Source organism: Ostrinia nubilalis, chromosome 8 (genome assembly GCF_963855985.1).
Source record: "Ostrinia nubilalis chromosome 8, ilOstNubi1.1, whole genome shotgun sequence".
Classification (NCBI taxonomy): domain Eukaryota; kingdom Metazoa; phylum Arthropoda; class Insecta; order Lepidoptera; family Crambidae; genus Ostrinia; species Ostrinia nubilalis.
In genome coordinates, this window is record NC_087095.1 from 10267597 (window position 1) to 10281424 (window position 13828).

Below are 13828 nucleotides of genomic sequence, written 5' to 3' on the forward strand. Positions count from 1 at the left end.
TCGGTTTACCGCGAAAACCCGCCATTTCCTGACTATGATTTATCTGGCGGTCTCTAAGCTGAGGGTCACTTTAATAAATGTATTCGGGTAAGGTGCTCCCTGAAATAGATGGGAATGCTCCGAATGCAATAACCTAATATACGGGGGATATATCCGCCCGGCACTCCATGAATTATTTCTTAATACTCCCAAGTCTAAACTGCAAATGCTACCACTTACCAGAATTAGCTGAAGACATTCGACATTATACATAAGACAATTTTCCTTATAAATAAATTAAAATACTGAGAATACATTAAAGCACGAACAGAAAAAGCTTGCTACGTGACGTGGGATATAAGCTGACACCTTTTTCAACGGAATGTATGTGTTCGCAAAAGTCATAAATTTGGCATTAGGCCGTAATAAGTAGGTACACGTAACATACGCAAGGTGGTTGAAATACTCGAATGCGACGATTTCGTCCTGAAAACATTCAGGAAGGGACAAGAAAAGTTCAAATAACCCAAATTAAGGATCGCAATAAAGTGACCCTTTGGAAAACCTTGTGGGAGCAATTCATGAAAATGCTAGTCGAACGTTTCAGTAAAGATGTTCGAAACAGTATAAAGAAAGGGTTGGATAAAAAGGTGGACTTCAGAGCTGACCGTTAGTTCATTGCCTTTGTCCAGATAAAGGAGCGTCGCGGAACAGATACCTCCGGGACACGGCGACACACTGCGATTGTCAAGCACAGGCCTGTATTTCTTTAATCTCCTTTGCTAAAGCGCATTTAGCTTCGCCTCTAACTTCTTAGAACTGCAGGACGTATAAGTTTTGTATTTTTGTGGAAGCAGCTTAAAGTTACAGCAGTCTTTTCATGATTTTTAGCACATATTCGGAATAATTGATATTTTTTAAAATAAATAAAGATGGAAAACTATGTAGGTTTTAAGTGTCAATAATATTTTGAAAAATAACGCATTTACTTACTTACGGCTAAAGTTATAGTTAGCATATAAAACATTTTCTACACTAAAGTTGTGGGGCAGATTTTCCTCTTCCAATAAGCTTTTTCTTCGCTACTTTATACCAAAGTTCGAAACGGCTATAAACTCATAAAAGTATGAGGCAAATCCGTAACATTTTCCGTCTACTAGCTTCATAATGTAATATAAAGTCTGTAAGCTATTCAGCAATAATAACTTATCGTTTAAATCATGCTATCCTGCCGGGAGAGCCCAACAGGGAGCAATCTCTGCTAGAGAGCAACCGAAAAATATTACGTACACTTACAAATACTTGCGTCCTCGAAATAACGTATTAGGGAGCGCCGAGTATGACATAAATAGTGGCGGTGTGGAAGTCAGTTGACTATATAAAAATAAGGTTGAGGGTATAGCGGCGGCGGCAGGGCGCCGGCGCCGCGGCTCGCGCCCTCGGTCCACACAGTTCGCGGCCAGACCCGCTGGCGCCCGCGTGCCGGCCGCTCGTCCCGCCCGCCCGGTGCACTGTGCTCACGTGTCCTCGCTGCACTCGCACGACCGCCGCCGAGCATGAGTGACAGCCGCCCGACTGCCGCGACAACTTGAGTGTCAGTGCTGGAGTGAAGTTACAACTATGCTTTATAACCGTAGAACACAACAACTTTGTGCAATCGTGAATCGCGACAACTCTTACAAATCATGTCAACTTCAGTTCCATTTGGTTCTTAATCCAGCCTAAAATTGGACCAACAAACTGTGTCGATCATGGCTTTATCTCTTAAACAGTGTTTACTTTTAATTATTGTATCGTCGTGGCAAGTTACGAATTTGGCTTCGACGTGCCCAGAAATATGTTCGTGCAGTAATAACGTGACTTTATGTCAAAGATGTTCTTATAACATAACATTGAGAGAATGTACGAAAGTATATCGTGTGGTGGTGTGCTGTAATGAAGACAAACAGCTGGAATCTTTGAGGCTGAAGTATGGAAACAAAACTCTTACGGAACTTTCAGTGCATTACCCCAGTACGTGCAACGTCAGTACTGTTGATTTTGATTTATCAGCAATGGATACTCACTCACTTATAATTAGAAATAGCAATATTGTCAAGATAAACCTCAATATAAAGACACAGAATGTGCAAGAAATTGATTTGTCCGCAAATAAGTTACAAATCATTAAAAAAGGCATCTTCAATAAATTTATTAATCTAAGGAAACTAGATCTGAGTAAAAATAGGATCATAAGTGTGATAGAAGAGTCTTTCAGCGGATTAAACAAGCTCGAGTCCTTGGATTTATCTGAAAACAATTTGACCTTGTTAGCGAATGTATTTACACCGCTCAAGAACCTTCAGCATTTGAATCTTAGCAGGAATAATATAGAATTTATTCATGAAAATTATTTTAACAACTGGTTACTGCAACATTTGGACGTGTCGCACAATAATTTGAGGAAACTTGCACCGGGAGCGCTGCAGCTGTTGCCGAACTTGGCGCGTCTTCTGCTGACTGACAACCCGCACCTGGGCATCACGCAACTGGACACGCAGCTGCTGGTGGGCACCGGCCGGCGCTTGCAGCAAATCGATGCATCGAGGACCGGTCTCTATCAAGTTCCCGAAGCTTTCACACACTCTGTCCGTTTCCTATCGTTGGTAGGAAACCGCATATCTTCAGTTCGCTGTGGCGATTTAGATAGCTATCCATTGCTTCAATCCCTAGACTTTTCAGACAATAAAGTCACATCTGTTGAAGATGATTCCTTGGGAAGACTCGAAATGCTTTTATTTTTAAACTTGAATAAGAACCTTCTGACCAGCGTTCCGAAATCTTTACCGGATGAGCTTAAATATTTATCTATGAACAACAATCTAATTAGAAATCTTTCTATACCAGATTTTAAAAATCTGCCCAATCTTCGTATTTTGTTATTACAAAACAATCAAATACGTTACATTGAAGACCACGTGTTTGATGATTTGCTTTCCCTGGAAATGTTAGATCTTTCAAATAATCCCGTTCAGTCCTTCTCTTCGAGTACATTCGATGGGCCTCTTTCGTTGCGAGATCTCAGGCTCTGTTATTTAAATCTCTCGGTCCCAGAAAAGGATGGTTCATTTCCAATGTCAAATCCGGAAAGCGTGCAAATGTTACACCTACAGTCCAGCCCGGGCCTAGCTCGACAATTACTGGCCGATTCAGCTGCGTTAGCTGCTTTTTCCCACTTACAGTACTTAGATCTAAGAATGAATAACCTTTCTGAAGTTAGGAATGACCTACTTTTTTACTTGAGTCAACTAAAGACACTGAGACTGCACGGTAATAAAATAAACTGCAGTTCTGAAATGTGGTTAAAGGACTGGATGACTTGGAACAAGAGTTTATCAAATGGAGAGACGTGTTATTACTCTACATCAGAAACTAAGACCGATGTAACAAAATACAATTGTACCTTCCCCGAAACATTCACTATAAGCGAAAGCTTACCACCTGTAAACTTGTATAGTACTGAAATGATTAACAAATTACTTCGATATTACGGCTACCTCAATAACAAAACAGAAAGAGCTAAACACGAGACAATCAATTACCCCGATAAAGGTAATGCTGTTTTTGCGAACAAGTCGTTAACAATAAATCAGAGAAATAATTTACAACCACAGATAGTACGCAACGACAGCACGACATCAAGATACGAAAATAAAATTCCTTATACCGATTATTTCAATGAAAGCTCTGCTGCTAAAGTTAGAGAATCGACTAAAGTTTTGGAACAAAATAAAATCCAAAACGATCAGTTCAGTATTGATCACAAGTTTTTAGATATTGAACCATATGTTTACTCACCACCTAAAGATACGGGTAAATTGTATCTGGATGAGGTCAGTCCTCATAAAAATAGATCTGGAAAACGACTAAATACTCCAACTAACATAGTGAGTAAAATGAATATGGATGAAATATCCAAAAATGAATCAAAATTAAATTTATTGTCACCTAATTCAAGTGGAGTAGAAAACGACACTGCGGAAGCTGATTCGACTAATTTGAATAAAAAAACAGAATTCTCTCCTTACCAGTCTACTCATACAAGCTACGCACAATACCTAGGAACAGGCATTGTATCGACCCTAATAGTGATGTCCTTAATTTTATGGGCAAGCTTCCGATTGAGATACAGAAGAAGACGGGTACCAGCTGTTACAATAGAGCGAGAGGACCAAATAGAGGTGTCCAATATATCCGGCGGGGTGCTGTGGTGACACTTGAGAGCAGCCGATCCTACACCCTTCGAATACGACTCACTTTTGACGTAGCACTAATGTGAGTATAAAATCTATTCAAATTTCGATGTTTACGTTAATTTCATATCTTATTAAATTAAGTAGAGTAGTAGGTATTTGATTATAGTTGGTTAACAAACGGAATATGTCTCTATTTCATACACTCTCTGGTCTACGGGTACCTTGATTGATACTGGTAATTAACGGTGTTTAAAACGAGTGTCTGGTAGATGTTGTTTTATGATGGCTATAAATACGCCTTGTTTGTTTCAGTTCGAAGCGGTCGGCTGCTTGATGGAGGGGCGGTGTTATGTGATATATGGACGTGCGTATTTTTTTATGAAATAAGTACAAATAGAGTGATGGGCTGGACTGCAGAGGCTAAGCGTTGCCCTCGTTTCTAATATGTAAATAATTGTTTTGTTGTTTTATCGATGACCATAGAAATAGAAATATTTTTGTGCGAAGTCGTAGAGACATTGTGAATTTGTGATTAATATTCAAAGTTTTTCATTTCAAGATATTACCTACTAATTGTAGTTGTAATACATGCCCTAAAGCCATTGTTGCTGGCGAATTATGACGGATACTTATGACAAGCAATAAAATGATACATATTTTATTTTTTCATAATTAAAATAATTGTCAGCAAAAATGGCTTTCTTAATTAGTAAGGCATTGGGTGTGTATTTGTTTAAAACGTTACTAACTATACCAAAACTTTTGCAAAGAGCATTCGGGTTACTCTCGGACTGTATATCTTATGAGTATATTTTCTATTCCATGTATTTGATAATTTCACGTACAAACCACGTATTCTGCTACGAGTCGTGCGTGTCAATAATAATTCTCTATTATGAAAGGTGTGAAGCTCTCTAACATTTCTAACATTATTAAAGCGGGATATTAAGCATTGTTGTATTTCGAGAGTAACCCCACAGATCAAGTCTTCCCTGTTAACCCTTTGTAACTATTAACATAATGATATTGCTAATTATCGTGTAGCGTGCCCGATTCAAGTGCCAAATGTTGTTTCTAACGCCAAATTGTTTATCGCTCTGTTTACTTCTCATAGAAATATTCATAGATTTACTTTTGGCTATTTTAATCTAATTCCTTTTTATGTGATGTTTTATTTAATGTTACCCTAACTTCGATAATGTTAAAACTGTAATGATAATATCATTATAGTTTTATCGAAACTCACGGCAAAATTGTAATTACGAGTACTTCTTTATGTTATAGACACCAAATACATAATTAGTGTAAAATTGTATAACTGGTTTAAGATTCAATAGTTTGTTTGTATTCGATTGACGTTACATAAAAAAAAATACATTTCATTCATCATCCTGAAACTAAGGTTGTAACTTGATATATAACATTTTGAAAACAATGATGTGTAGATATATGTTTTTACGTGAATTGTAGTTTATGATGTACAAACGGATAGTCAAGATTTAATAAATAAATAGCATGAAATTGTGAAAATGAATTTTACGGAATACTTACCCAATTTACTTAAGCTCCCCAAATTATTATTTATTTAGCAAGCAATAACTCTCTAAGCTAAAGAGCCTTTTTACATTAGCGTAAAATAATCGCGGCGATATCGCAACTTGCTTACTGCGATCTCGCTTCACTAATAAATAAATAGCTAGTGTAAAAAGGGTCTTTGTACATGTACAGCTGTATAAATAAGATTTATTAAAGAGACATTTCACTTCCACCCGAAGTGATAAATATCGTGAAAATATAACAAGCGAATCGAAAATAATTTTCCTTGCGATTTATCTAAAGAAAATCGTGTTCACTTAAAAGAAAAGAAGTGAACGTAGATAATGATTTTTCAATATTTGTATTGACAGAGAAAATAAGAGGCCGCCTACGCCTTTTATATGCCTGTAGGGTGTTTGGGATTGGTTTGCACAGCGAAATCCCCGAATAAATCGCTTTATTAATTTCTTGAATATAATAATGTAGCATAGATTTTTGTTCAATGGTGTTACAGATAAAATCGGATACAGTATCGTACTTTGTATTTCTCACGTGTAATAAGAGAAATTCAGTAAGGAAACAATTTATGTAAGAAAAACAGATTAACTCAAAAATATTGTGCGTGTAAAATTAGTTCTATAAATTGGTAAGAATGTGTTAGGCGTTCGTTAGAACATCTATTTAAACTTAAGTGTTACTTAATTACGCAAAATGATGTGGTATTTAATTTTATTTATATTAGTATAATAATTTGATCCGAGAAAAGGTTCCCGCAGGAATGTATGGTAATTAAGTCGGCCGCTTTAGCTCAAGAGTTTTACACACTAGCATTTTACAGTATTCTGGGTAAGAGCTTCTAGCCAAGTTGTTATATTTTATCGTTTTGATAAGCCTTTACTTAATCCTACCTGAATGTGAATCAAAAGAAAATACGCATAAAGAGTTACCCAAGTGTATAAATGTGCCTACGTTACGGTACGCGGTTCGGTGGAAGACGGTGTTTACGTACGTATCTATCTACGGCCAGTATAGGCTGCTAAGCCGAGAGTTGGACAACGGCTCCTTAGGTAAGGTATCCTTTTAATATTTAAGGCCGCTTACGGTGTCTGCAACTTTGTGGAATAGCGAACATTATGCGAGACGTACGGCGGGCAATTGCGGAGCGAGGGGAATATGAAAATGTTAACAAGGTTATTCCAAATTCTATAGTGAAATGTAAACAGCCCTTCAGCTGTTATGAATCGTGGTGCACAAGACAAACAGACGGGTGGCGTCTATGTCTCGATTAAATATTGATATTGGGGTTCACCCTCCCTCACTGCCTACTCAGTGATAGATATTCAATTATTTAATTTTGTTAATTCAGGCGACATGCCTTCATCCTCTCATAATAGAGGCAATTCTTTTATTTCAATATGAAATTGAGGGTAAATTGAAAGATAATTTATAATACCTGCGTTTTTTCTAGAGCGAAACTGCGTAGGTACCTATATTTAAATAAATTTTAAAATTGCTAAGACTCTAGCTGTATGGTGAGACTTAATAAATCATAATTGCAGAAGACAAAGGTCGTTAATCCTGGTCGGCTTTAATTACCAACCCCTATTTAATCCTTGGCTCCAATGAAAGCATTTAATTAAAATCGTAGCAGTAAACGTCAACGTAGTTCCGCTGTGCCCCTGCCGGTGGAAAGTTATTGGAAGTACTTACTTTTAATAAGGTCTAATTATTAAAACAATCATTTCTGGGAAATCCTTTTACAAATGTGACTGTTCGTCATCTTGCCATTTATTCATTATTGCATATTGTGTGTTGCAAAAAAGTGTTGAAACACGAAGCGCGAGCCACACTGTTGCGGCGGCGGCCGGTCAGCACCTCTGAATTATTCATCCGCAACTATGACAGTGGCAATTCATTCTTTTGTTACCCTCCGTATAATTTTATATCTTGTTACCTCCAATTTCTCATCTTTGACCTCGCACTTTGTGGGAACATTTCGGCCGCGGTGACAATTAAATTGTACTTTGTGTTATGGTAGATCAGTGATATTAAAAGCAAGTTTTCTTCGAAAATATTGCAAACGACGAAAAAGTATAGTAGGTAAGTTTAAAGACGTGATACGAGTATTTTCTATGTAGTTAAAAAAATGTTTTACTGTATAAAATATTAATGAAAAATATATTTATATTTATTGGACCGTCTACGGAATATTGAAACGAAATGATGTCGGTATGTATTGGAACAATGCCAACAAATCTATGGATTGATTGCAGTGCTCAAAAAGCCTTTTCACTAACTAGTAGAACAGCTGCTGGCACCAGCCTTTTTGTTATTTAATTACACTAATGCATGTTATTCAACCCACTCTGCATTTATTGATAAAAAAATAATGTCTTTTCGCAAAAAGGTTACTTTTGACAATGCTACCTAAAAAGCACCTTGCAACAAATGAAATAACAGTAAATAAAACTAGGTCTTATTAAAGTGTTGATATGCTGGATGCGGCCGGTGTATTTGCGGACAGGCTCGCGAAAGAGGCTAGCAATTGACTGCCCTGAATAATTCATCTTGGCTCTAGCTGTCACCGCCTTACTTCGCCAGATTCCCGCGCTGACTGTGCGTTTATTTAGTTCTCTCACTTCCTTCTTTTCTTTATACTTCACAATATTCGGACACAACTTTTAAAGAGAACGTAAATGCTACCTTAATGGACTCGCTTGCGCCGGCGTCAACTTTGTCCCTGCTAGTTTTAAAACCTGCCGTTTGAAATACATGCACCTTAGTAGACATTTAAGTTGGAGAAGAAAGGTGTGAGGATCAACATAAAACTACTGTTTCAAATTACGATTTGACATCATTGAATCTGCAAGAAAGGATTTTTTCCTGGCGGCTTGGTGACTGGAATTGAACCGCCACCGGTGCAGACGGAGAAGATGGTGAATTGTCTGCACGTGAAAAAAGAGGTTGTCCGGCTTGCAGAAATTTATATAAGTTACCGTTCCTTGTGTGAAATTAGAAAATGTAAATAAAACAGCTCCCTCTCAATTGACACAATTTATTTTTATCTCGTATGCTCCTATATAGTTAACAATTACGATATTATAATAACTACTGTAATAGTGCCAATCTCAAGGGATTCAGGGTCGTTAATTAGGTTCGGTTTGGTGAATATTATTGCCACTACAAATTTCTTAAAACTCAGCCTAAATATTAAAAGACTCTACTAGTTAAGATAACTGCGCGATGTCAGGTCGGAAAGACTCCTACTTGAAGGATGGAAAAGTGGGTACCTTGGAAGCCATGCGGTTATAAGCCGTTACCCTGAACGTTCCTCTCTTCTTCCGGGGTCCAACGGGTCTCGCACACTTTTAGGTTACAAGCAGCGTCCTCCACGGCCTCAAGCGCGCAGTGCCAGGTGAAGCTCTTGCATCTCTTTGACAGGTAAGCGTTCAAACTCTTGCAGAGACAGAGGTTTGATGACAAGGAGGAAATGCGAAGAGATCAGCAGTTCAGAAAGGAGTAATAATTATAGAAATCAATATGAAATATTGAAATATCTAAAATATGAAATGTAAAATCGTAAAATATGAAATATAAAATATAAAATTTGAAATTTATGAAATCCCGCATGAAGGCTGTTCACTAATTTGAGCTTCGCTCGCAGCCCTCAGCAACCCAATACCCTCATCCGAATAGGATTTAGGGAATCTCTCATGTGTGTTATTTTTTTAAATTATATTATGAAATTATCGTGGATGCATTCTGCAACACACGATTTAAAACACAGGGGATTACATCCCCGAAAATAATAAAATTGCGGTTGCGCAAGATCGACCAAAATTCCAAAGTGATTTTCCAGCTCAACTGACAGCCTGCGAGTCATTGACATCGCAAGACGTTTCGTTTCGCCGCTTAGGTAAAAAGCAAATACTAATAAAAACCATGAATCTCCTGAACACTGAAAATATTCTATTAAAAAATAGAATAATCAAAACAAAAACATTAGGAAATGTTTCAATAAAATATATTTGAATTGACCGAGCAAAAAGCGCCATCTATTGCAAATTAGTTCAAAATCACGCCAATAGATGTCGCCAGTGGTATCCTAAATCCAAATATCGAGAAGAAATATCAATTTGTGAAAACAGCCAAAACTGCAACGCTACAATACCCTCCCCCCTAGACATTCGCACGGAGAAAGAATCTGAGCTGCCCTCAGCGAACTACAAAAAGAAAAAAAAAAAATGTGTCTAAACGCAGAAAGACCTCAAAAGAAAACGTTCCAGCAGAAACTTCAACTGAAAAAAAAAATCTAGAAAACAAACAACGAGTTGTAGGGTATGCTGACATAACAGGAACAAAAACAAACTGACTTTTCACTAAGCAAAACAAACCAGATGAAAACCAACTACCAGGACTGATGTTCTTCAAACCTAAAACAATCTCTGCTGTCCGAGCATAAATAAAACCCAACACTAACATACAATCATCTTTCATACCTCTCTTTCATACCTGTAAGCATCAGTTTTAAATTACACTGCTTGCCACCTGCATTCAAAATTCCCCATAGAGTCCCAACTGTGAACCAGTGGTACTCGAAATCCCCAGTAACGTTGTAAGGCTATTTCGGCCATTACTAACATATTTTCTGGAATAGCCATCCAGTGGGCCCTAGGGAAAGTGTATATTTCAACACATGTCATCCCTAGAAAAAATGTCTGGGTTAAAAAACCACAGAACAAAAATGTCGCTGGCCACAATATAAATTGGACGTCATCGCAACAAAACACAAAACACAGGGAATAGTGCATAGAAGCACATGATGTCATCCCTGGAAAAGACAAAACAAACGAGGCATGTATATAGGAGATACATAGCACTCAAACAAAACAAAACAAAAACACAGAGATAAAATCTCTGGAAAAAAAAATCTGAACTTTTAAGTTACAGATAAAGCACCGAGGCAAAACTGTAGCAGATACCCGACAACTCGATTGTGTCCATAAAAAAATTTTGCTATAAAAGAATCTATTAAATTCCCAACAGAAAAACATTACACAATACGATTGTGTAAAAAAAAAAAATTTGTTATAAAAGAATCTATTAAATTCCCAACAGAAAAACATTACACAATACGATTGTGTCAAAAAAAAAAATCTAAAAACTAAACTCAAGTTAGTTACCAAAGCAAAGTACCTACCTACCCAGAAAAAAAAAAAAAAAAAAATCCTAAGTCCTACGACTGAGAACCTTGGAATAACTATATTTAAAAAAAAAAAAAAAACTTCCTTAAAGAAGGTAGCCTAATAAAATTATTTTTGAAAAAAACTATGTGGCAAAAATATTTTCCAAAAGTTATATGAAAATTAATCATTAATTTATACAAATTTAAGAGAATGGCACTTTACTAAAATTAATAACTTTTAATTGTTATCAAAACCAAAAAATAATCAATTAAGTTATTCCCGTATAACAATTAACAAGTTAGCAAGTGTACCCACAAACAACTCACTAGCCAGTAATAACATTATGTACCAAACCTTATAATACACTGCAGTATAATGCCTAAATAACTAATAGGAATATCTGCCTTAAGTTATAAAAATTTTGCCAAATTAATTAATTTCAAATAAAAGTTCTAACATTATGTAATGCAAACTAATGTGTACTAGGTAACATAAAATAAAAGTTATATGTCCATGGTGACACAAAAGCAATTTGTTACCTAAGTACATAACATAAACAATATTAAAGTTATCAGTTAACTTTAATTAAACAAAATATCCGGGTAGGTACTTTAAAAATACATTATGTACTTACTTATGAGTACAAATGAATAAACACTAAAATTAAAACTAAAACTGTGTTTGTCTTGTATGAAAAAACAAAATAATTAAAGTAAGTAACTAAAAGTTATAAGCTATAAAGCCCAAAAGCAGTGTAGGTATAAAATAAATATAACCTAACAAAAAAAATGTTACTTACTTGTCCCAACATAATATACAAAATAAGAGTTGCAACACAAAAAAAATGTAACCTAACATCATGTAAACTAACCTCATATAGAGTAGTACGCTCTGTTATAATGGTTAACATAATAATATGTAAGTTGACAACCTAAACAAATTTATGTGGGCATCACAAATAAAATAAACAACAAAAAATAACAAGACAAACAACAGCACACACATGAGAGATTCCCTAATAAAATTTATTAAACAATAAAATAGAAGTGTATGAGCGGATAGTCAGCACACAATGTTGCTTCTATTATTGGCTTTCCACCCATAAACTTCATAAAAAATTATGTGGCAATAATAAACATCAAAAGATGGGCGCCACTGCAAGGTAGGTTTTTTCCTGGCGGCTTGGTGACTGGAATTGAACCGCCACCGGTGCAGACGGAGAAGATGGTGAATTGTCTGCACGTGAAAAAAGAGGTTGTCCGGCTTGCAGAAATTTATATAAGTTACCGTTCCTTGTGTGAAATTAGAAAATGTAAATAAAACAGCTCCCTCTCAATTGACACAATTTATTTTTATCTCGTATGCTCCTATATAGTTAACAATTACGATATTATAATAACTACTGTAATAGTGCCAATCTCAAGGGATTCAGGGTCGTTAATTAGGTTCGGTTTGGTGAATATTATTGCCACTACAAATTTCTTAAAACTCAGCCTAAATATTAAAAGACTCTACTAGTTAAGATAACTGCGCGATGTCAGGTCGGAAAGACTCCTACTTGAAGGATGGAAAAGTGGGTACCTTGGAAGCCATGCGGTTATAAGCCGTTACCCTGAACGTTCCTCTCTTCTTCCGGGGTCCAACGGGTCTCGCACACTTTTAGGTTACAAGCAGCGTCCTCCACGGCCTCAAGCGCGCAGTGCCAGGTGAAGCTCTTGCATCTCTTTGACAGGTAAGCGTTCAAACTCTTGCAGAGACAGAGGTTTGATGACAAGGAGGAAATGCGAAGAGATCAGCAGTTCAGAAAGGAGTAATAATTATAGAAATCAATATGAAATATTGAAATATCTAAAATATGAAATGTAAAATCGTAAAATATGAAATATAAAATATAAAATTTGAAATTTATGAAATCCCGCATGAAGGCTGTTCACTAATTTGAGCTTCGCTCGCAGCCCTCAGCAACCCAATACCCTCATCCGAATAGGATTTAGGGAATCTCTCATGTGTGTTATTTTTTTAAATTATATTATGAAATTATCGTGGATGCATTCTGCAACACACGATTTAAAACACAGGGGATTACATCCCCGAAAATAATAAAATTGCGGTTGCGCAAGATCGACCAAAATTCCAAAGTGATTTTCCAGCTCAACTGACAGCCTGCGAGTCATTGACATCGCAAGACGTTTCGTTTCGCCGCTTAGGTAAAAAGCAAATACTAATAAAAACCATGAATCTCCTGAACACTGAAAATATTCTATTAAAAAATAGAATAATCAAAACAAAAACATTAGGAAATGTTTCAATAAAATATATTTGAATTGACCGAGCAAAAAGCGCCATCTATTGCAAATTAGTTCAAAATCACGCCAATAGATGTCGCCAGTGGTATCCTAAATCCAAATATCGAGAAGAAATATCAATTTGTGAAAACAGCCAAAACTGCAACGCTACAAATCCTTTGCAGATCTGGTGCAAAGATTGGATGCTGTTTAACAAAATAGTTTTATGTAGGCAGGCAGGCCTCAGATTCGGTGGACCGACTATCTGGTGAAGGTCGTGGGAATCACCGGGATGCGGGCAACGCAGGACTGGTCATTGTGGAAATCCGTTTGTCCAGCAGTGGACGGAATTAGGTTGAAATGATACATTATCTACTAGATTGATACTGTACATGTCTAGGACATAAAGCGTACTCGAGTAATAAAATTAGGGGATTGCGTATCCCCTGGAAAAAAGAGGTCTATTAGGATGGTTCGCGAAAAGTAAGGATATGTATATTGTAAGTAAATAACGTAGGTAGGTAGCAGGTAGGTACATAGCAGTGTAGGCAAAGCAAAAACAAAGTTGGAAACTAAATTTCTAATCATTCGGAACGTCGTTTTTGGT

General features: G+C 36.5%; 2 protein-coding genes across 2 annotated transcripts in view; one reads left to right on the top strand and one right to left on the bottom strand.

The window, feature by feature from the left end:
- LOC135073961 (large ribosomal subunit protein eL24) overlaps positions 1-13828 on the bottom strand; it is a 138718-nt gene that overhangs the window by 49396 nt on the left and 75494 nt on the right. The gene's annotated exons all lie outside the window — the stretch shown is intronic.
- LOC135074199 (leucine-rich repeats and immunoglobulin-like domains protein sma-10) lies at positions 1563-5719 on the top strand. Its single transcript, XM_063968499.1, has 2 exons — positions 1563-4293; positions 4527-5719. Exon 1 carries the CDS (start codon positions 1731-1733, stop codon positions 4230-4232), a length of 2502 nt encoding a protein of 833 aa, XP_063824569.1. The 5' UTR covers positions 1563-1730; the 3' UTR covers positions 4233-4293; positions 4527-5719.